At 46.6% G+C, this 21,982-nt stretch overlaps 1 protein-coding gene across 4 annotated transcripts in view; it reads left to right on the plus strand.

The window, feature by feature from the left end:
- TMEM44 (transmembrane protein 44) overlaps nucleotides 1-21,982 on the plus strand; it is a 53,122-nt gene that overhangs the window by 25,603 nt on the left and 5,537 nt on the right. For 2 of the 4 annotated variants that reach the window (XM_070789598.1, XM_070789607.1), the window contains 3 exons: nucleotides 1,757-1,915; nucleotides 14,528-14,560; nucleotides 17,086-18,335. In XM_070789598.1, coding sequence (XP_070645699.1) covers nucleotides 1,757-1,915; nucleotides 14,528-14,560; nucleotides 17,086-17,196 — 303 coding nt within the window. In that variant the 3' untranslated portion in view covers nucleotides 17,197-18,335. Of the gene's footprint in view, nucleotides 1-1,756; nucleotides 1,916-14,527; nucleotides 14,561-17,085; nucleotides 18,336-21,790; nucleotides 21,970-21,982 lie in introns of those variants that run through there. The other 2 variants (XR_011566657.1, XM_070789602.1) reach the window with 2 other exon arrangements.

Below are 21,982 nucleotides of genomic sequence, written 5' to 3' on the forward strand. Positions count from 1 at the left end.
TGCAGCCATGAAATTAAAAGACACTCCTTGGAAGAAAAGTTATGACCAACCTAGACAGTATATTAAAAAGCAGAAACATTACTTTGCCAACAAAGGTCCATCTAGTCAAAGCTATGGTTTTTCCAGTAGTCATGTATAGATGTGAGAGTTGGACTGCAAAAAAAGCTGAGCACCGAAGAATTGATGCTTTTAAACTGTGGTGTTGGAGAAGACTCTTGAGAATCCCTTGGACTGCAAGGAGATCCAGCCAGTCCATCCTAAAGGAAATCAGTCCTGAATATTCATTGGAAGGACTGATGCTGAAGCTGAAACTCCAATACTTTGGCCACCTGATGTGAAGAACTGACTCATTTGAAGAGACCCTGATGCCAGGAAAGATTGAAGGCGGGAGGAGAAGGGGATAACAGAGATGGTTGTTAACATAAGATGGATAACATAAGATGGTTGGATGGCATCACCGACTCGATGGACGTGAGTTTGAGTAAACTCCGGGAGTTGGTGACGTACAGGGAAGCCTGGTGCTGTATACAGTCCATGGGGTCACAAAGAGTCGGACACAACTGGGCGACTGAGCTGAACTGAAACCCCAGCCCATAGCCTCGAGGATCCCTGTGGAAACCTGTGTGCCCTGTGGGAGGAAGCTCTCTTCTGAGATGGACAGAGAGATAGATGATAGATAGATAGATATGGGTGCTTGCTAAGTCGCCTCAGTCGTGTCCAACTCTTTGAGAATCTATGGACTATAGCCTGCCAGGCTTCTCTGTCCATGGGATTCTTCAGGCCAGAATACTGGAGTAGGTTGCTGTTTCCTCCTCCAGGGGATCTTCCCCAACCAGGGATCGAGCCTGCGTCTCATGTCTCCTGCATTTGTGGGGCCACCTGGGAAGTCTAGATAGATAGATAATCTCATAAGTTTCTTCCTCCCTTAACCCTTCCCAAGGCACTCTCATAGGCTGCTGGCAGGTGTGTTGGTTAAGCCTCTATGGACTGCACTTTTGGCAAGTGGAAGTAAGAATGAAAGCCGCTCAGTCATTTCCAGCTTTTTGCAACTGCATCGACTGTACAGTCCATTGAATTCCCCAGGCCAGAATACTGGAGTGGGTAGCCATTCCCTTCTCCAGGGGATCTTCCCAACCCATGGATCAAACCCAGGTCTCACGTATTGCAGGCATATTCTTTACCATTGAGCCACAAGGGAAGCCCTACTTTTGCCAAGAGCTATCCAAATGACAAGTGTGCATACCTTCTGACTCAGCAATTCCACTTCTAAGAATTTATCCTGTATATCCAGAAATTTTGAATGTAAAATATAATTTACCACACTCAGTAATGATTGTAAAAGCAAGAGATTGGGAATACCCTAAAACATCCATCAGCAGGGGACTGGTTAAACAGATTGTGAACACCTATACAATGCTACAAAAACAGATCTGCTGTAGTACTATTTCTAAGGCATGTTGTTAAGTGGAAAAGAAAGGAAGATGCATAAGAGACTATAGAGTGTACTACTGTTAGTGGAAGTGGGGGGAACGTGTCCACGCATTTGCTCGTGTGTGCACAGAAAGTTTGGAAGGACACGCAAACGAGTGCTGGCTGCCTCTAGGGGGAGCTCGGTGGCTTCGGGAGGATGGTGGAGACCGCCGCATGCTACATCCTTTCCTACCTTTGGAACCCTGAAGGACACGAACGCCCTGACAGTGCAAAAAATAAAGATGCAAACTAAGTCTCTGCCTGCCCTTCCCCACACACCTTGCAGGTGAGCTGCAGTGCCAGCAGGCTGCCTGGCGACGGACAGACAGACACAGGAGCCACGTCCCTGCAGGAGCCCCCCTCCTACCCTCCGGTCCAGGTCATCCAGGCCCGTGTGTCGTCCAGCAGCTCCTCCCAGGTCTCTTCCATCAACTCCGACCTCGAGGTACGTGCGGGGTCTGCTGGTGGGTGTGTGTGTCCTCCTTCACCCGGGCTTGCCCGTGCCTCCATGGTACCTGCATCTCTCTGCTCCTCCACGTCGACCTCATGCCTGCTGAATAGTGAATAAGCATCTTCCAAGGACTTTCGGACACAGTCCGCGCTGGGGAGGACTTTCTGTGGTCAGATGAGTCAGGGAAGCTCTGCACACTGAGTCACTGGAAACAGTCATGTCTTAGAGAAATAAATGCTGAATGACAAACTTTTTAAAGAGGCTCCATGGTTCCCAAACCCATGTGACCAGGGAAGCCTTTCTTCCCCCTCAAGGAGCACCAGCTGCTCCCTGTGGTGCTGTCATGGTGATACACGGAGGCCCTTGGAGGGCATCCTGCCTGGCACTTTCATAAGCTTTGCCTCATTGTGAATTTTTGGATCTGCGAACAAGACACATCACATTCTGTGATACAGAAATGGGTATAATTCTCAGGCCTGTGGTCCTGTCCCTCTCGGCCCCACAAGCTCCCCACAGAAGGAAGTTTCCCTTTGCAGCCAGTGAGAACAAGGAGAGCATCATGGACAGGTGGTGTCAGTGGGGGATACCTTCGGTCTGGGTTGGTTGGGTTCTCCCACTCTTTTGATGTTTAAATACCTTTTTATAACTTGATGATAATAGGAAGTGGTTAGTTGATGCTGAGGTTTTGGTTTTGGTCGTAGTGGCCTTATTTGGCAAAGTAATGAGCCAGAGGTCCCGAGTCAGTCCCCCATACTTGTTGAACTCATAGTGAACCTGGAAATCTGAAAGACTTGGAGCCTGTGATTTTCAGGGGTAGAGTCCAGACCCTGTGGCGTAGGCTCCAGGCCATGCACACCTGCCCGGGCCTTGTGCCCTTCCTTGCCCTGACCTATATGTCCCCCTTGGCCATGGACTGCTCCCTTGTCCCCAGGGTTCTGGGCCTTTCTTCCTGGGTCTTCTCTGGCCCAGTTTCCACATGTCAGAATCATACCCAGATACCACCTACTCCCCCACCCCACACACACCCCAGGGATTAGAGCCTCCCTCCCTGGGGTGCCCACAGCCCATACATCTCTTACACCCCTTCTGTTGTGTGCCCTGTGGCCTGGAGGGCTGCAGGGACCTGCCTCCCCTGCCAGGCTGTGCACAGGCTTCTAGGTCTGGAGGCCTGGGCTGCCCTCATCTTTATCTCTCCGTCCCGGACCAAACACAGCTGGTCCCTGAGAGCTTGGGTTTTGAGGGAGAGATTCTATTTCAGACCAGAGACCACTCAGGGTCCATGTATCCCCAAGTCCTGCATTCGATGCTGTTTGTTTCTTGGGTTTGATCCAGAGTGGGCAAGACACCCAAGGTGCATGGCTTGGCGACTGGGAGCCAGCAGTCCAGGCTGAGTCCAAAGCTCCAGGGAGAGAGGGAGCCTGAGCACAGAGTGTGTTCAGTGAGGGGAAGGGATGAGTTGGTGAGATGGGGAGGGGGAAGAGGGAGGGAGAGAGTAGGAAGCTATACTCACTCTCACTCTGTGGAAACCCTAACTGAGGTCAGGATTGGACCGTGACCTTGGAAAGTTTGGAAATTTGTCTCTGTGACTGTTCTGGGCCATTTCTGTGTTTTCCAGCCCTTTCCCTTCCTCTCCTCCATTCTCTCTCTTTTTAGACATTTATTTGCTTAACTACGTAAATTCCAAGGGGATGGGATCACACTCATAAGTGAGGCAAGTGGAAATGAGTACGTTTGCACTCGTTAAATAAGAAATATATTTTTAGAAGCTCAGCTGCCCCCATCCCCCACCCCGAACCCCTGCCTTCCCCCAGCACAGTCCTCCTGCTTCATTACCTGAAACACATGTACACGACACGTGGCAAAGCCCTGAGTCCTGAATAACTGAGAAGCTCACTAGACATAGACACTGCAGCTAAAATGGGATTATAAACCTCCCAGTTCAGACTGTTGAATATGCGAGCAGGGGACAGTGTAGCTTGTCGGATGTGTGACCCTTCGGGTCTTCTGCTAATCTGTTTATGCTCTTCTTAAAAGTAAGATGTGTTTATTGTAGAAATTTTGGAAGATGTTCAGTTCAGTTCAGGCACTCAGTCGTGTCTGATTATTTGCGACCCCATGGACTGCAGCACTCCAGGCTTCCCTGTCCATCACCAACTCCTGGAGTTTATTCAAACTCACGTCCATCGAGTCAGTGATGCCATCCAACGATCTTATCCTCTGTTATCCCCTTCTCCTCCCACCTTCAATCTTTCCTGGCATCAGGGTCTCTTCAAATGAGTCAGTTCTTCACATCAGGTGGCCAAAGTATTGGAGTTTCAGCTTCAGCATCAGTCCTTCCAATGAATATTCAGGACTGATTTCCTTTAGGATGGACTGGTTGAATCTCCTTGCAGTCCAAGGGACTCTCAAGAGTCTTCTCCAACACCACAGTTCAAAAGCATCAGTTCTTCGACACTCAGCTTTCTTTATGGTCCAAGTCTCACATCCATACATGACTACTGGAAAAACCATAGGTTTGACTAGATGGACCTTTGTTGACAAAGTAATGTTTCTGCTTTTTAATATGCTATCTAAGTTGGTCATAGCTTTTCTTCCAAGGAGCAAGTGTCTTTTAATTTCATGGCTGGAGTCACCATTTGCAGTGATTTTGGAGCCCCCCAAAATAAAGCCTGTCACTGTTTCCATTGTTTCCCCATCTATTTGCCATGAAGTGATGGGACTGGATGCCATGATCTTAGTTTTCTGAATGTTGAGTTTTAAGCCAATTTTTTCACTTTCCTCTTTCACTTTCATCAAGAGGCTCTTTAGTTCTTCTTCACTTTCTGCCATAACGGTGGTGTCATCTGCATACCTGAGGTTATTGATATTTCTCCCGGCAATCTTGATTCCAGTTTGTGCTTCTTCCAGCCCAACGTTTCTCATGATGTACTCTGCATATAAGTTAAATAAGCAGGGTGACAATACACAGTCTTGATGTACTCCTTTCCCGACTTGGAACCAGTCTGTTGTTCCATGTCCAGTTCTAACTGTTGCTTCCTGACCTGCATACAGATTTCTCAAGAGGCAGATCAGGTGGTCCGGTATTCCCATCTCTTGAAGAATTTTCCACAGTTTGTTGTGATCCACGCAGTCAAAGGCTTTGGCATAGTCAATAAAACAGAAGTAGATGTTTTTCTGGAACTGTCTTGCTTTTTTGATGATCCAACAGATGTCAATTTGATCTCCAGTTCCTCTCCCTTTTCTAAATCCAGCTTGAACATCTGGAAGTTCATGGTTTATGTACTGTTGAAGCCTGGCTTGGAGAATTTTGAGCATTACTTTGCTAGCGTGTGAGATGAGTGCAATTGTGTGGTAGTTTGAGCATTCTTTGGCATTACCTTTCTTTGGGATTGGAATGAAAACAGACCTTTTCCAGTCCTGTGGCCACTTCTGAGTTTTCCACATTTGGAAGGTGTAATGATGAAAATTAAGCTGTAAGCCTGTCAGTCAACCAGCAGCAGCTCAGGGTGGTGGGATGGGGTGGTCTCCCTGGCTTTTCAGAGCAGTATTTCTTAAAGATTCTGGATCCTTGATGGTTGAAGGGCAGCAAGAGGGTATTTTACTTGATGAGTGTGATGCCGCATTCACCCACCTGTTCTGTCACTCGCTCTTTCAGCAAGCATGTTCTGAGGGGGGCGGGATTTGAAAGCAAACCTTCTGAGGACAGGTGAGCCGTCCTGACCCACCTCACCAGGTGGGAGGCCCTTGGTAGGTTGGCCACAGCCTGACTGTGACCTTGCTCCTCCAGACCACACACCAAAGGGGCTGAGGCCTGCGGTCAGATGCTGGGCCCCATGTCGCCACTTCCTCTGGTTTGCAGCCTTTCTTGCTCCCAGCATTGTACAGTTCAGATGTTTTGTAATGCTGGGCTGCAGCAGCCGGGGCATCTGTCTCTACTCTCTGGCCACAGTGGGCATCCTCGCCCTTGACCTCCTCTTATTGTCTGTGTCTATTGCCAACCAGCTGGGCTTCCGCCTGACCCTCGGGTACAGAAGGGAGCGTTTACGCATTCCCACTGTGAGGCCCTGGAGACATCCTGTGTGGCTAAGGTGATGTGTTTACCTCCTGTGTGGTCTTTGGCCTTTACAGTTTTGTGACTTAACTCTCAGAGGGTGGCTTTGTGGCTTTGGGGCACATACTGAGGGATTTGAAGACCCACTTCCTGCCATGCTGGGGGAGGTGGCGAGAAGAACGGCCCCTCAATACCACATACACTGTATCACATCACTCAGCTCACTAAGCATTTTAAGACCGTTGCTCACGGTGGTTGAGGTTGTGTCATGAGCCACACATGGTGTGTTCTATACTCACAAACACTGTTTGGTATAATCCTTCTAACAGCCCGAGGCAAAGACCTTTAAATATTTGTTTCCCAGAAGAGAAAACTGGGATTAAGTGAGTTTAAGTAACATGCCCAAGAAAACATCATCACCATTATCATAGTTATAATTGGCAGACCTGGGGATCTGAACCTGGCTCAGAAGTCTGGCTCAGAAACCCTGTCGTTACCCACTACACCCCACTGCCTCAGCAGGAACTCCCCAGGGCGGTATTATCTATCGTTCTCATCATACAGATGAAAAACTCTCCATAGGACTCCCTCCGCTCACCTGTGCCCTGCCTTTGTTCTCAGGCAAGGCCCTGTCTAACAGACAGGATAAAACATTGGGATTTACCAGGAATTTCAGTGATGCAGAACACACAAGAGAAGGGAGGGATCAGACAGATAAGATGTGGAAACTTGCCTGAAGGGAGAATTGGGTTATTTTCACTGATCCTTGAAGTGTGCACCAGCTGGGCTGGTCAGGGCACCGGATGAATGGCGCCAGAGCCTGAGTGTGACCTGTGACTCTGTGGAGAGGTCATTTGTGTGGGCTGCATGGATTTCTGCATGTCTCCACAAGAGAGGGCACATTCCACAGGGACCGTGCCCACTCACTCCCTCGGCCATTAAACACGAGGTAGCCCCACTCCTAGCACAGCTGTCCGAGGGCATCCTGAGCACCTGTGGAGGAGGGGTCAGCAGCCGCAGTCTGTGGGTGGGGGGCTGGGCCCACAGGGAGCAGGACTTTCCAGCCAGCCTCCTCACTTGCCAGGACAGGGGCCATCCCCTGCTTCATGAGTGCAGGGTCGCCCTCGTGTTGAGACTACTCCTGTGCCTTTAAAGGTTTTCCCCTGCTAGCCTCTGGGATGCAAGAAAGGACTGAGTCCCTCTTGGTGAGGAAGGAGCACTTAGTCATTTTTTTCCCTTCTGTGCTTCTGAGCGATGCTGTCGACCTGGTGTAAGAAGCTTTGTAGGAATTCTGCAGGGAGGCTGTTTCTGTCAATGAAAGAAAGTCTGCATGTTGAGAATGACTGGCTGGAGCCGGCACAGAGTGTGTGTGTGTGTGTGTGTGTGTGTGTGTGTGTGTGTGTGTACAGAGCCAAACACCAGGTATCTGATTGCTGTCTGAAGAGGCTCCAGTCCCAGCCCCCATGTCTTGCTAATTCTGTGCCTGAGGCTCTTGACAACCTTGACAATAAGCACTGCTTGTTCCAGACCCTGCTTCCAGCACCCGCAGGTCAGGACAGAGGCCTCTGATGTTTGTCCTTCTTAAAGCCACATCATTCTTTTAAGGAAAAAACAATTAGTTAATAAAAAGAACCACACATCATCTCTGGTGGCTCAGACAGTAAAGAATCTGGCTGCAATGTGGGAGACTGGGTTCGACCCCTGGGTTGGGAAGATCCTCTGGAGGAGGGCGTGACAACCCCCTGCAGTATTCTTGCCTGGAGAATCCCATGGACAGAGGAGCCTGGCAGGCTACAGTCCATGGGGTCTCAAAGAGTCAAATACAACCGAGAGACTAACACGCCCACATACACTGACTCTAAAAGTCCTAGTTTTAAAAGAAAATACATATAAGTATGAAGAAAGAGGCCAGAACATTCCAATAGGCCCCAAAGGCTAGAAATCAAGTTCAGGGTGTGGTATCTGCCCTGCCCAGATCTGTGTGCTCCTATGTGTCCTGTGGCCAAGAGAGATGGTATGTCTGGAAGTGTGTGGAGAGTGAGCTGGTTCCCCCTGGGGTGAGGAGAGACTCTCCACTGGGCCCTGAGGGCAGCAGAGCTGAGGAGAAGAGAGGGTGCTGAGCAGGGATGGGGCTTGTTAGGCTCTCACCTGCCTGGTGGCCATGCTTCTGCACTGGACTCCTTGGGTTTGAGTTTCTCCCTTTGTAAACAGGAATCAGGAGACCTCCCCTGCCTACATTACAGAGATTGTGAGGATCAAATGGGGGTGCTGCTGGGGCTCTGCAAGCCTGTCGATGGTTCTAGATGCGGTGCGGTGGACAGCAGGGTGGCTGGACACCCATGCTGGCCCTGAGTCCCTGAGCCAGGCAGCGTGGTTCATCTTTCTGAACTTGCTCTGTAAGTGAAGATAATGAGCTCAGGGAGCTGGTGAGGCTCTGACAAAGCACCGTTCCTGCAGATGCTCAGCTGTGGACCAGGTCATCGTTCAGGTCCCACTTAGCAGTGACTCTAGGTGTGAAGGTGTGTAGCTGGGGGAGGTAGGTGGAGGTTAGTCACACTGAGTCAGTTCTTTGGGTCTGAGCAGCACATGAATAGCAAAATTTCTTCCAAAACCCCCACAAATATACAATGTTATATGTTAGCTATATCTCATATTTTAAAGGGTGAAAAAGATTTTTAAAGAATCAGGAATAGGAACCAAGGTTGCCAGGGCCAAGGTTGCCTGGTGGTCCTAGAGTTTGGCTTAAATACAGTATTTGTAAATCCCTGTGACTGGAGTAGAAACGGCCTTTTTCCCAACCCCTGCTGCCCACCGTTGTGATACACATGGCTTATCCATCTCGACCCTTCATGCCAACCTTGGCATGTCCCTGCAGTGAAACTGTCATCTTTATTAAGGAAACCAGCCCTCCGTGGGTCAGAACTCCTCTCTCACTGATCCAGGTCACCAGGGGCCTTGCACATAGCACTCCATGGCTTGTGACCCATTTTGCTATCTCACATCCCATTTTACTCAGTACAGACCAGGAAGGAAGAGCTGAGTAGGAAGTTTGAGCTGGTCAGTTCAGTCACGCAGCTGTGTCCGACTCTTTGCAACCCCACGGACTGCAGCTCCAGGCTTCTCTGTCCATCGCCTACTCCCGGAGCTTACTCAAAACTCATGTCCATTGAGTCGGTGATGCCATCCAACCATTTCATCCTCTGTCGTCCCCTTCTCCTCCTGCCTTCAATCTTTCCCGGTATCAGGGTCTTTTCAAATGAGTCAGTTCTTTGCATCAGATGGCCAAAGTACTGGAGTTTCAGCTTCAACATCAGTCCTTCCAATGGATATTCAGGACTGATTTCCTTTAGGATGGACTGGTTGAATCTTCTTGCAATCCAAGGGACTCTCAAGAGTCTTCTCCAACACCACAGTTCAAAAGCATCAGCTCTTCGCTACTCAGCTTTCTTTATAGTCCAACTCTCACATCCATACATGACTACTGGAAAAACCATAGCTTTGACTAGACGGATCTTTGTTGGCAAAGTAATGTCACTGCTTTTTAATATGCTGTCTAGGTTGGTCATAGCTTTTCTTCCAAGGAGCAAGCATCTTTTAATTTCATGGCTGGAGTCACCATTTGCAGTGATTTTGGAGCCCCCCAAAATAAAGTCTGTCACCGTTTCCATTGTTTCCCCATCTATTTGCCATGAAGTGATGGGACTGGATGCCATGATCTTAGTTTTCTGAATGTTGAGTTTTAAGCCAACTTTTTCACTCTCATCTTTCACTTTCATCAAGAGGCTCTTTAATTCTTCTTCACTTTTTGCCATAAGGGTGGTGTCATCTGCATACCTGAGGTTATTGATATTTCTCCCAGCAATCTTGATTCCAGCTTGTGCTTCATCCAACCTGGCATTTTGCATGATGTACTCTGCATATAAGTTAAATAAGCAGGGTGACAATACACAGTCTTGATGTACTCCTTTCCCAGTTTGGAACCCATCTGTTGTTCCATGTCTAGTTCTAAATGTTGCTTCCTGATCTGCATACAGACTTATCGGGAGGCAGGTCAGGTGGTCTGGTCTCCCCATCTCTTGAAGAATTTTCCACAGTTCGTTGTGATCCACGCAGTCAAAGGCTTTGGCATAGTCAGTAAAACAGAAGTAGATGTTTTTCTGGAACTCTCTTGCTTTTTTGATGATCCAACAGATGTTGTCAATTTGATCTCTGGTTTCTCTGCCTTTTCTAAATCCAGCTTGAACATCTGGAAGTTCATGGTTCATGTACTGTTGAAGCCTGGCTTGGAGAAATTTGAGCATTACTTTACTAGAGTGTGAGATGAGTGCAATTGTGTGGTAGTTTGAGCATTCTTTGGTGTTGCCTTTCTTTGGGATTGGAATGAAAACTGACCTTTTCCAGTCCTGTGGCCACTGCTGAGTTTTCCAAATTTGCTGGCATATTGAGTGTGGCACTTTCACAGCATCATCTTTTAGGATTTGAAATAGCTCAACTGGAATTCCATCACCTCCACTAGCTTTGTTCGTAGTGATGCTTCCTAAGACCCACTTGACATTGCATTCCAGGATGTCTGGCTCTAGGTGAGCGGTCACACCATTGTGGTTATCTGGGTCATGAATATTTTTTTGTATAGTTCTGTGTATTCTTGGACCTCTTCTTAATATCTTCTGCTTCTGTTAGGTCCATACCATATCTGTCCTTTTTTGTGCCCATCATTACATGAAATGTTCCCTTGGTGTCTCTAATTTTCTTGAAGAGATCTCTAGTGTTTCCCATTCTATTGTTTTCCTCTATTTGTTTGCATTGATCACTGAGGAAGGCTTTCTTATCTCTCCTTGCTATTCTCTGGAACTCTGCATTCAAATGAGTATATCTTTCCTTTTCTCCTTTACCTTTAGTTTCTCTTCTTTTCTCAGCTATTTGTAAGGCCTCCTCAGACAACCATTTTTGCCTTTTTGCATTTTTTTTTTCCTGGAGATGGTCTTGATCACTGTACAGTGTCACAAACCTCTGTCCATAGTTCCTCAGGCAGTCTGTCTATCAGAGCTAATCCCTTGAATCTATTTGTCACTTCCACTGTATAATCGTAAGGTAGAGAGGTAGAGAGCTGGTAGATAGGTGGAAAGAATGTATGAGAGGTGAAACCGTGTTTGATCCCAAGTTAAGTGTTACAGAACTGCTTAATTAACTGAAGAAATAGGAAGGATGAGATACTGAAGTGTAAGGTGGAAGGTTTAAATGCCTGAGAGGTGCGAGGAAAATAAAAAAGGAAATCTACTTAATGAAATCTAAGACCGAACTGTAGCTAATGTGTATCTGGTCATTCTCAAAACTTTATGATCAGAAAAACAAAAAAAAACCCTTTATAACGGGTCCTGAGTCCAGCAGCATTTCACCACCCCAGTCTTGGGGAAGTCTCTTCTCCCTAAATGTAAGGAGGAAGTTGTACAGATGGTCTCTGGGGGCCCATTCAGCTGCCAGTCTGGAAAGTGACTTTCCTTGGTGGTGGAAATACACCTCAGAGTCTTCAGGAACAAAGAAGTTAGCACATGACCTGGGAGCAGGTTTCAGAACACAAAAATGTGTACTTTCAGCAATGAGGTGAATTGAAATACTGTGTGCTGTGGTTCATGAAAGTGATGGAATTGTGGTCCTAAAGACTGCATATTCAAAAGCAGAGACATTACTTTGCCAACAAAGGTTCGTCTAGTCAAGGTTATGGTTTTTCCTGTGGTCATGTATGGATGTGAGAGTTGGACTATGAAGAAGGCTGAGCACTGAAGAATTGATGCTTTTGAACTGTGATGTTGGAGAAGACTTTTGAGAGTCCCTTGGACTGCAAAGAGATCCAACCAGTCCATTCTGAAGGAGATGAGCCCTGGGATTTCTTTGGAAGGAATGATGCTAAAGCTGAAACTCCAGTACTTTGGCCATCTCATGCGAAGAGTTGACTCATTGGAAAAGACTCTGATGCTGGGAGGGATTGGGGGCAGGAGGAGAAGGGGACAACAGAGGATGAGATGGCTGGATGGCATCACTGACTCGATGGACGTGAGTCTGAGTGAACTCCGGGAGTTGGTGATGGACAGGGAGGCCTGGCGTACTGTGATTCATGGGGTCGCAAAGAGTTGGACACAACTGAGCAACTGAACTGAACTGAACTGAAAGACAATTTAAGGGTATACAGAAATGTTTATTCTGTGTTAAGAGAGAAAAGGAATTTGCATAATTTGATTTGTGTGTGTGTGTGTGTGTGTGTGTTTCAGAGGGCTGTTCCTTCATTAAATCATAAAGGCTCTCAGGGATAGAATTACGTGCAGTCTTCAGTTTGTTTTTTTAAAAAGTTTCTATACAAAAATGAACAAATTTTGCTCCTGAAACAGGGAAAAGACTACAAAAATGTTAGTTACTTTCACCTTTTTTCGTAAGGGGTGGAGAGAGACCTCCTTTACAAAGATTTGGATTAATCATACTCCTTAGGGACATTCTCATCTACTACTTCCACTAGAGGGCACTCTTCTGAAATTTTAGGTTGCTGAAGATTTTGGAAAGGAGGTTTCAAGGTTTCATTTCAAACCTAGTTGGAGGACTCCAGCTTCTTTACTTGTTTGCTTATTTGTTTGCTTGTCTTTAAATACACTGTTTCTTTGGGAATAATTTTAGATTTACAGAAAAGTTACAAAGGTAGTCCAGAGAGCTCTTGTTTACCTTCACTCAACTCCTCCTAAGATTACCACCTTGCAGCAGCATGCTGCATGTGTCAGAACTGAGAAATTAACATTATTACGGTAGCACATTACTGTTAACTAAAGTACAGACTTTATTTGAATTACACCAGTTTTTCCATTAAAATTCTTATTCTGTTCCAGAATATAATCCAGTATATCCCACTGAATTTAGTAATTTTTTTAAAACAAACAACAAAACTCACTGTGGTAATCACACATCACCAATTATACTTTACATGAACATCTGTATTTTCTAAAGAAAGATGAAGGTTACCATTCTTTCTTTCACCTCTCCTTTTATTTCCATTACGTTTGCAGAAGTTATATAACTTTTTCAATCCCTATGTTGTCATCAACATTTCCGTCTTTTGCAGTGTATGGGGAACCATCATTTTTAGTAATTTTGTATCTTCCCCAATTAATCTTTTTTTTTTTTTTTCAGTTTATGTTCCCTCCAGCAGGATGTCATTAAAAAATGCATGCTGTGGAATTATAACAATTTTGTTAGGCATAATAATGGCATTGTGCTTAGGATTTTTTTAAAGTCCTTATCTATAAGATACATACTGAAGTATTTACAGATGACATTATTTACTTTAAAATACTTCAGCAAATGAAAGCTTGGGGGAGCTAGAACAAATGAAGGAGGGTGTGTCCATGGGTGTTATTGTTTTACTTTTGTGTATGATTGAAAATCTTATAATTAAAGAGTTGTTCAAAAGAAAAAGGCGTGGTACAGCTGAAGTCAGTGGTGACTCAAGTTTTTGAAGTACATTCTGTCCTCCTGCAAAAAAGGGGAAGGACTTCAAGGGGGAGGATGGGAAGGCGGGGGAAGAGGGAGGACCTGGGGAGAAGACTGTCAGGCTTCTTTTTGCCTCACCTACCCCCATATTCTGCCCTCTCTCCTGCTGGGGCCACCACATCCTGCCCAGTGAGGGGTAGGAAGCTTGTGTGGGGGCACTGACCAAGAACCCAGCTTTGGTGCCCCTTCCCTGCCCTCCTCAGGGTCAAGGTGGGGTCTCTGCCCTTTGCTCCGGGCCTACCAGGTGCCCTGGGTGTGAGCTTGGGGCAGAGCTCTGCCAGCACAGCCTGGGACAGCTCTCTGCCTGCTCCGCCCCTTCCTCCACCTCTGGCCCAGAGTGGAACTCCCCCCCACCCCCCCCCCACACACACATAGCTGAGCCCCGTCTCTGAGCTAGCAGTTATCAGCAAATAGAGGGGTTCAGTAAAGTTTTTATAATCTTAATTCAGATAACACAGCTACACACACACACAAACACACATGTCCCAGGCACTGCAGGAGATGCCGGAGGAATGAGAGCAGATGGCAACATACCCTTTAAGAACCTGAATCAGATATATTTGAGGCTTGGGGTGGAACCAACTGTACAGTAAAGGCTGATTAAAAATGAATCTTGGGTGGAAGCAAATACCTCGTAGTTTTGAAGTGAAGATTTTATTTGCATCTCTCTTTTTTAGTTTTATGGTTTCAAGTTGACTCATCTCAGCCATGTGGTTAATAAATGGAATATTCATTGTTATGTCTAATAATATAAGTCCTAATAATAGTAATTTAAAAATCTGTATAGATAATAATCTTTTTCATAATTATCACAATTATCCTAGTGACCATTTAACTAAATTGGAGCCGCTAGTAGCTGCTGCCTTCTTGCTTGCTGAAGTCAGCTGTTCCTTTGCCTCCAGCCCAGTGGAGGGCCAGGCTTCTGGCTCAAGGAGCTGACGGGCTGGCGCTGATCTCTGCTCTGCTCAGTGATGGTGGCAAACTCTATTCAACACTTTTTTTCTTTATCTCTTTTTATTCTGCAGCAGAAGTATTGGGAAGCCCTAATCTCGGAGCAGGTATGGACAATTGTGCTCTCTCTTTATTCCAGAAGGGACTTCCTGTGGCTTGATTTCAGTTCCTGTTTTTGTGAGCCCCTCTGAGATGGCTGGGCCCATGCCAAATTCCTCTAGGGGAAAAAAAATCTGAAAATAAGAGAAGAGTCTGAAAGTTGAGGTTCTTTCCAGGCTTTTTCAATTCAGAGTTCTTTCTGCTTTGTCTGAACCATCTAATGGGGACTCAGAGAAGATACATGACCCAAGGAAGAAATGTGCTTGGAACAAAAGTCTCTGAACAGGAGGAGGCCCAGCAGCTCCCTAATGGCAATGGTGCTGGGAGTGACTGTGAGAGCATGGATCAACATTCCCCCCTGTTGTCGCTTGGAGACCTTGGGCAGCTGGCTCCTGTCTCCCTGCCATCCTCGCCTCCAAGTGACAAATGAGCACATGATTCATGACAACCACCTGTGCCTGTCACCTCCCAGGATTTTTTTTTGTTTTTATGATCAGAGAGTAGATTATCTTTTGCTCAAATTCTCTGAATGCCTGGATTCCAGCGATGTTTTTATTACTTAAAATGACATTTAAAAACACATTATTCTGGGAATTCAGAAGGAAGAGATTTAAAATGTTTTTGAAGGTTTTAACCCAGTTTAAAGAGTGCACCTCATCAGAGTTTCTGTTTCCTGGCAGCTGAACTGCTCGGGAATAGCAAGGATAACTCTTAAGAAGACATTTTAGGAGCTGGAGCAGTGGTTCTGATACATCAGGGTGGCTAAGAATCACCCTAGGAGTTTGTTCAAATGCTAAGCCTTAGATCCCAAACTACAGATGGGGTCAAGGGAGCCTTTTTGGTAAGCACCCTAGGCCCTCCTGGTGAGGCTGGTCCAAAACCAGATCCAGCACGTGGGTCTCCGCTTGAAAATGAATTCACCCATAAACACACTGTCCATTCTCAGAGAATGGAGCAGGCCCCTGCTTCCACTGCTAGGCAACTGGGTCTTGGAGGCTGAGGGGCCAGGGAGCTCTTTTACTTGGCATCTCTGATAACGTCTGGAAGGGATTTGGTTAGAGGTATCCCTCCAAGTCTGCAAACACAGATAGATGAGAAACCAGCACCACAAGGGCCTGACACAGCCCCAGACCCAGACGAGGGACTGAGCTGCACCAAGCAGATCAGCTTGGGCCCTCACCAGCAGAGTGACTGGGAGATGAGGTGGTCATTTTAACGTGATGCAGTTTCTCATGACCAAGTAGTAGAATCAGTTCAGTTATTACCAGTAAATCACGAATTAAATTGGACTCTCTGTTCAGAGCTACAATTTGTGTTTTATAACTGGCAGGCTGCAGGCATTTGTCTGTCAAGTGACTCAGGGAGCCTTGAGGACCTTGTCCTGACCTTCTAAGGACTGGATTGTTTGGTTCGTGTTTGAGCAGCTGGAGGAGCATTTTTCTTGAGTGCACATCTACGCCTGGCTCTATTTTCTTGCCCAAATAGACTGTCTGGCCTGGGCTGACACATCCTACATGGCCTTTGCTTGTTGCTTCCTGGGTCTTTTGATACCTTCAAATGCAGCCTTGTGACTCAGAATCACCAGTCATAGAAACTCAGAAATGGGAGCTCGTATTATCTAGTTCCTGATTCAGACTCCCAGTTCACACATGGAGAAATGAAGACCCACAGAAGAACCCCACATACCTCTGTGGCTGGAATCAGTAAGGATTCCCTTGCTTTTGGCCCGCACACAGAGCTCTCTCTCTTATCCAAACTATTAGAACAATAGGAAGACTGTATGCCGCTTCATCAGTACTTGTGTGCTCACCTGTTTTTTTTTAACCTTTTATTCCTACTCCTGCAAATTTCAGTTTCCCATACTTGTCTGAGTCAGTGATGAAATAGTCACTGGCAGTGACCACCACTCTGGATTAGGTTTTAAGTGTTTGTTTTTGATGAGTTAGCTGACCTCAAGTTCAGAAGAAGCACCATATGGGGAGCGGGGGGTGCCCTACTCTTAGGGGGCTCTGTTATCTACCTGAGGACAAGGTAGACACTCAGGCAAAGGGCAGGACCTCCCATGATCAGCCGCAAACCAGTGATACAAGCAGTACAGAGAAGAGGGTGAGAGCTCAGTGGGTGTCAGGGTAGGCTTCTTAGAGGAGGAGAGTCTTACCCAGGCCATAAGGAATAGGTTGAGTTTTCCTGGTCTTTTCTAGGATTGAGTCTGGCATAGAGATGGAAATTCTCAGGATAAAGGGAACATGCCTCAGGCTCACTAGAGAAGGACTTGGTGAAGGCAGGGGGAACAGAGAACAGGAGGGGAAGTAGGACTGATCTATTCAGGGTAGCTGTCCGTTAATTCCTTGATTTAGAGTTACACTTGCCCTATTAGGTCCTAGAATCACAGGCCTGGTTCCCCTGTCCTTATCTGTTTGTTCTTGTCTGTGCCTGGGCCTTGAGAATCAGGACTGGAGCTGTTGTTGGGGGAACTGTAAGAGATAGGATGGGTCTAGTCCACCAAGGTACCTCTTGTGTCTTTTTTCCACAGTGGGATCCTGAAGATGTAAACCTTGGAGGGAACAAAGACAGCATGGAGACACTCAGATCACAGGCACACAGGTGGTCTGTGAAGCCAGTGGACTTGCCCTCCGATGAGTAACACTTTCTGGAGCCAACTCAGCAGCTCAGAGCCCAGGGTCAAACATTTGTCAGGAACTGAGCAGGGATCAACCTTCAGGGACAGCCGTAGTAGGAATTAAGCTTCTACCGAGGCTGCCCATGAAAGTGAGGAACCAGGAGCTGTCATGGAACTTGGCTGGTCTCCACTACCGCTCAGAATGGAGCTAAGACTTTGGGCCCAGTGGACAGACTTGAACATGCCCAAAGTTTGTTCTAAAGATCGGCAGTTTGTCAAAAACCACTCGTGCTTTGACATATAATCTAAAGGACTTTGGGCCCTCTTTTCCTTTTCCCTTTGGAGTCAACCATACTCTGAATATCTGCTGTGAATGAGTTCATCTAACAAGCAGCTAATATATTTGGATCTCAGCAAAGCCCCATTCTGCAAGACCTGGCTAAGCCTAGCAAGTGGTGGGCCCACATTCTGGGTGTCTAGGACACAATGACAAGTTCTGATGGGACCTGACTACTGCCTTCCAGTAACCCACTAGAGTTTTCTGCTGAAAGTTGAGAGAGGACTGTTTGATGAACCAAGTGTTTACAAGATCACTGGTATTGCAAAGGCAAGCAGAGCAAATTGCTCTAGGTACGAGGACTTGCTCCAATCTGGCAAAGTGTGTGCTGGAGCAGGGTCTGCAGGTGAAGGGGACTGTCTGCTTTAGAGGGTAGCTGAAAGCACGCAAAGGGTAAGAGGCATGGCCGGAGGTGTTAAATTCAAGCACCGAGATCCCCTTGCAGGTTTATTTTGGAGCTAAGGTGGGAGAAACACTGGAATGAATAAATCCTGATTGAGAGAACTACAGTATTTCACCATGGAGCTCAGGGATACATCTGAATCCCAGCACAGCCTCCAAAGTCAGCCACGAGGGGATCTGGGAGAAATGCCAAGAAACACAGCTCTGCTCTTGGCTGGCCCCTGGCAGCCTGTGTGATTCAGCTGCAGCTGCCCAGTGGCTCCTAAGGGGTAGTGCAAGTCCCACCAGCATGAAAGAGGGGGTGCCTCTGGGAAGCAGTTCGGTTTCACAGGTCTCTGCATAGATTCTAATCAATTCCCTGTGTGACATGTGAACTAGAAGTGAACCTAAAGCCACCCTATTTATCCAGTTGCTTTGGACCCTGGTTGTCTGGTAACGGAGTTTGCTAAGTTGGTTTTGCTTTGTGATCTTAATCACTGAAGCTGTACTTTGATGGAAGATGAAACTTTTGAGTTGGGGGCAGGGGTAGGGGTTAGGAGAACATTCCAGAAGATGAAACCACACAGAGAATTGGAAGCAGGGAAGGGGGGAATCTAGCCAAGGAAAGAAGACTCTGATGTAGCCAGAATGGAAATAGAGAAAGGGTGAAGAGGCTGGAGAGGAACTGGGAGTTGGTACTTAATTCTATAGCTGACTGGTAGCTACTGGAAAATAGAGTAGGAAGCTGACTGGCATGCCTCAGATCAACCACAGCTGGATTGGTCAGTTTTCCATCCCTACAGCCACAACTTTTCAGGAAGCAGAAATGTACAGTCATGGATACAGTACCAACTTGGGGAGTGTGTTTAATCTGATTGGTGACAGCAGGGAAGAAAAAGTGTTTATCTTTGGAAAGGTAAAAGGCATGGGAATAGGATGACATCCTTGGAGTTTGCCTTTAGTATGTCCCCTCCCTCCAAGGGAAGACTGGCTTATGCTCCCAGAAGTTGGTTGGATCCTGATGGGAATGTCCACTCATTCAATAACATCAAGTGATCTTGCTGGCTTTGACCAGCACAAATTGCTTGAGCTGTAGATGTTGACCATCTCTTTAGATCCCATTGTCCCAGCCTCTTCCTTCACAAACCATTTCTTATTATCATTGTCCGAGCTTGTCTCAAAACAGACTCCCAAGTCTCTTCATCCAGAGTGAACATTTAAACTGAGAATTTTGGAAGCAAAGTTTGGCCTCATTGTTTAATAAGAACCTGTTATTCAAAGCTCTGTAACTCTGGAGCCTTTGTGAAGAAGTGCCAGCCAAAATGCCTTCCTCCTACTAAGAGGATTCTTGCCCTGGGCCTCTGTTGCAACTCCATCCCTAACTGTCAGTCAGACCAGGATGATAATGGGAGTTAATTGCCCTGAAGACTCACATAGCAGTGCAAAGAGGTTGCCTACACTAGGGAGAAGCTGGGAACCAATTGTGTAATCCTCCTCTCCTGCCCATTCATCTGATCATAAGAGATGGTGTAATAGTAGTTGTGCTGCCTATTATCTGCATGGCTTGGAGCTTGTTACTTAAACGTGGTGAACTCTTGGGGTAGGCTGAGAATAATAGCTATCTAGAAAGCATGTTGTGAAGAGTAAGTAATATATATGGAATGCATAACACTACTAACACTACTACTACTACTACTAAGTCACTTCAGTCGTGTCCGACTCTGTGTGACCCCATAGACGGCAGCCCACCAGGCTCCCCCGTCCCTGGGATTCTCCAGGCAAGAACACTGGAGTGGGTTGCCATTTCCTTCTCCAATGCATGAAAGTGAAAAGTGAAAGTGAAGTCGCTCAGTCGTGTCCGACTCTTAGCGACCCCATGGACTGCAGCCTACCAGGCTCCTCTGTCCATGGTATTTTCCAGGCAAGAGTACTGGAGTGGGGTGCCATTGCCTTCTCCGCTACTAACACTAGATGACTCAAAGTAGACATTGAAGAAGGATTAGTTTCCTTCCTCCCTGTAATTCCTGGCCACATATGTCCAGAAAGCCAGCTGGTAACCAAAGAATCACACCGTCAGATGGAAGAAACTTCAGAGGAGTGAAGAGCCTGACAACTCCAATAAGTGATTAAGTGGTCATCCGGCCCCTGCTTAAGCTACTCAAAAAAAAAAAAATCACCCATTTTAATCTCCCAAAGAAAGAAATCTGTGATTTAGGGAGAACTGTATCAGTAAAATTTTCTTAAAATCTGTCTAGACCCTGAAGAACCAACCCCCTTATCTCCCCCAGTACTTGAGTATGGTGAAGAGACGTATGAACAAACACCCGATGCACTCACATGTGATTGTTACAGTGGGGTATGGCTCCCCCAGAGCCAGGAGAGCAAGAAGCATGGCTGGGCTCCAGTTCCTAGGTCTGCTTCAGTGAGAGACTTGTCAAGTCATGTCCCTTTCTCCTTACAATTTCCTCATCTGTAAAATGAAAGGGCAAATCTCTGTCCCTTTTTCCCTTTTATGAACATGCCAGTGAATTCTTTCCTACGGAAGACTGACATGTTCATAAACTCTCAAGAAAGAGGCATTATCAAGAGAAATTTTAGATACACTTTAAAAACAGGTTTCATTATATAATATGCACTTCTCTCTGTTTGAATTTTACTATCCGTTTAAGATAAAATCCCCCTTTTATGAAGAGTCCAAGTTTTGCTGTAACAAGAGATCACAGCATATGACATTAAAAATGTCTGCAGTTTCCTTCCAATACTGAAAAGTCTTAAATATGAGATATGAATAATATTTTCCACAGTGACAGAAAACGAACTCTGTATCAATCATTTAGAAAAAGAAAAGCTTTTCTTATGTGATTGCAGCAGGGCTAAGTCCCTATCCTGGGTTAGGGGCGCTCGCCCCCTTCTCACCCTCCACACTGCCTTAGTGGGGCAGTAAGTGGCCTCCACAAGTTGTGACGGGGAGGGAGGCCCCTAGTGGCACCATGAGAAGTGAATCCCAGCTGCTACTTGCTACCTTTCCCTCTGTGATTCTGCCAAACCCCAGCAGCCTGCGATCTATTCAAACCACCGCCCGCCGACTTCCGGGAAGAGAGGGCCTGTGTGGCTCGGCGCGTGCGCACTGTGCAGCCACCGCCTCACGCGAGTCGTGAATTCTGCATGTGCCAGCCCCTCAGTCCCCGCTGTGTGCGCGTTCCTACCTCACCGCCACCGCGCCCGGGCCTCGGGGGCACTGCAGAGGACGGCTCTTGGGGTGCATTTCACACCGCTTGTTTTGTAAGGGGATAATCTCGAGATTACCCTTCTCAAAGTATTTGAGATCCTTCAGCATCCTTTAGGATGTACTGCAGAGCAGACTCTGTTTTTAAATATATTTAAAATACGTTTTTTGTTTTTAATATCGCAGGTACACGGTTTTTAAAAAGAGAATCAGACTGTAACAAAAAGCTTGTAAAGGAAAACATCAGCGCCCTGCTCCTCCCTTCTACCCATAAAGGTCCACCCACCCACTCTTTTTTTTTTTTTAAAGACTGCTTTGTTCTAGCAGTTTTCTCCTTTAGGTTTGATTTCAGACGTGCTTTCCCGCCGTAAGTTTCCAAGATTATACTGTTTTTGTTTTGTTTTTCTTGGCTAGATTCTCTCCAACTTCCATTAAGTACAAGCTAATGAGACACCACGGTGTGTTGAGAACTGTTTGTCGAAACTGTCTTTACATCCTGCTTGTTGCTGTGGAATCCTTCGTGCCAGGGCCCTTTCCTCTTGCTTTTTCCTGATCTAGCTTCCAGCTTCTAAGTCCTGCCCACCACAAGTCGCACCTGCCCTCAGAGCAGCCTAGCTAGTCCTGCCTCTGCTCTGGACTTGACCTTGACCTTCATCCTTTGATCTCTCCTGCAGGTGTCCTAGTGCTTGGAGCATCACCAGTGCAAGTCTCAGAGATTTTCTAAACCCACAACCGGAAAAGGGCTCTTCTACACTGCAGCTGCCACTGTCTTTCCCAAGGACAGCCTGACCATGTGTGAGAAGAGCTATGCCACAGGCCTTTCCTTCTGACCAGCAAGTGCACTGTGGAATATGTATGTCCTAAAG

The sequence above is a fragment of the Bos indicus genome, chromosome 1 (assembly GCF_029378745.1).
Source record: "Bos indicus isolate NIAB-ARS_2022 breed Sahiwal x Tharparkar chromosome 1, NIAB-ARS_B.indTharparkar_mat_pri_1.0, whole genome shotgun sequence".
Taxonomy (NCBI): domain Eukaryota; kingdom Metazoa; phylum Chordata; class Mammalia; order Artiodactyla; family Bovidae; genus Bos; species Bos indicus.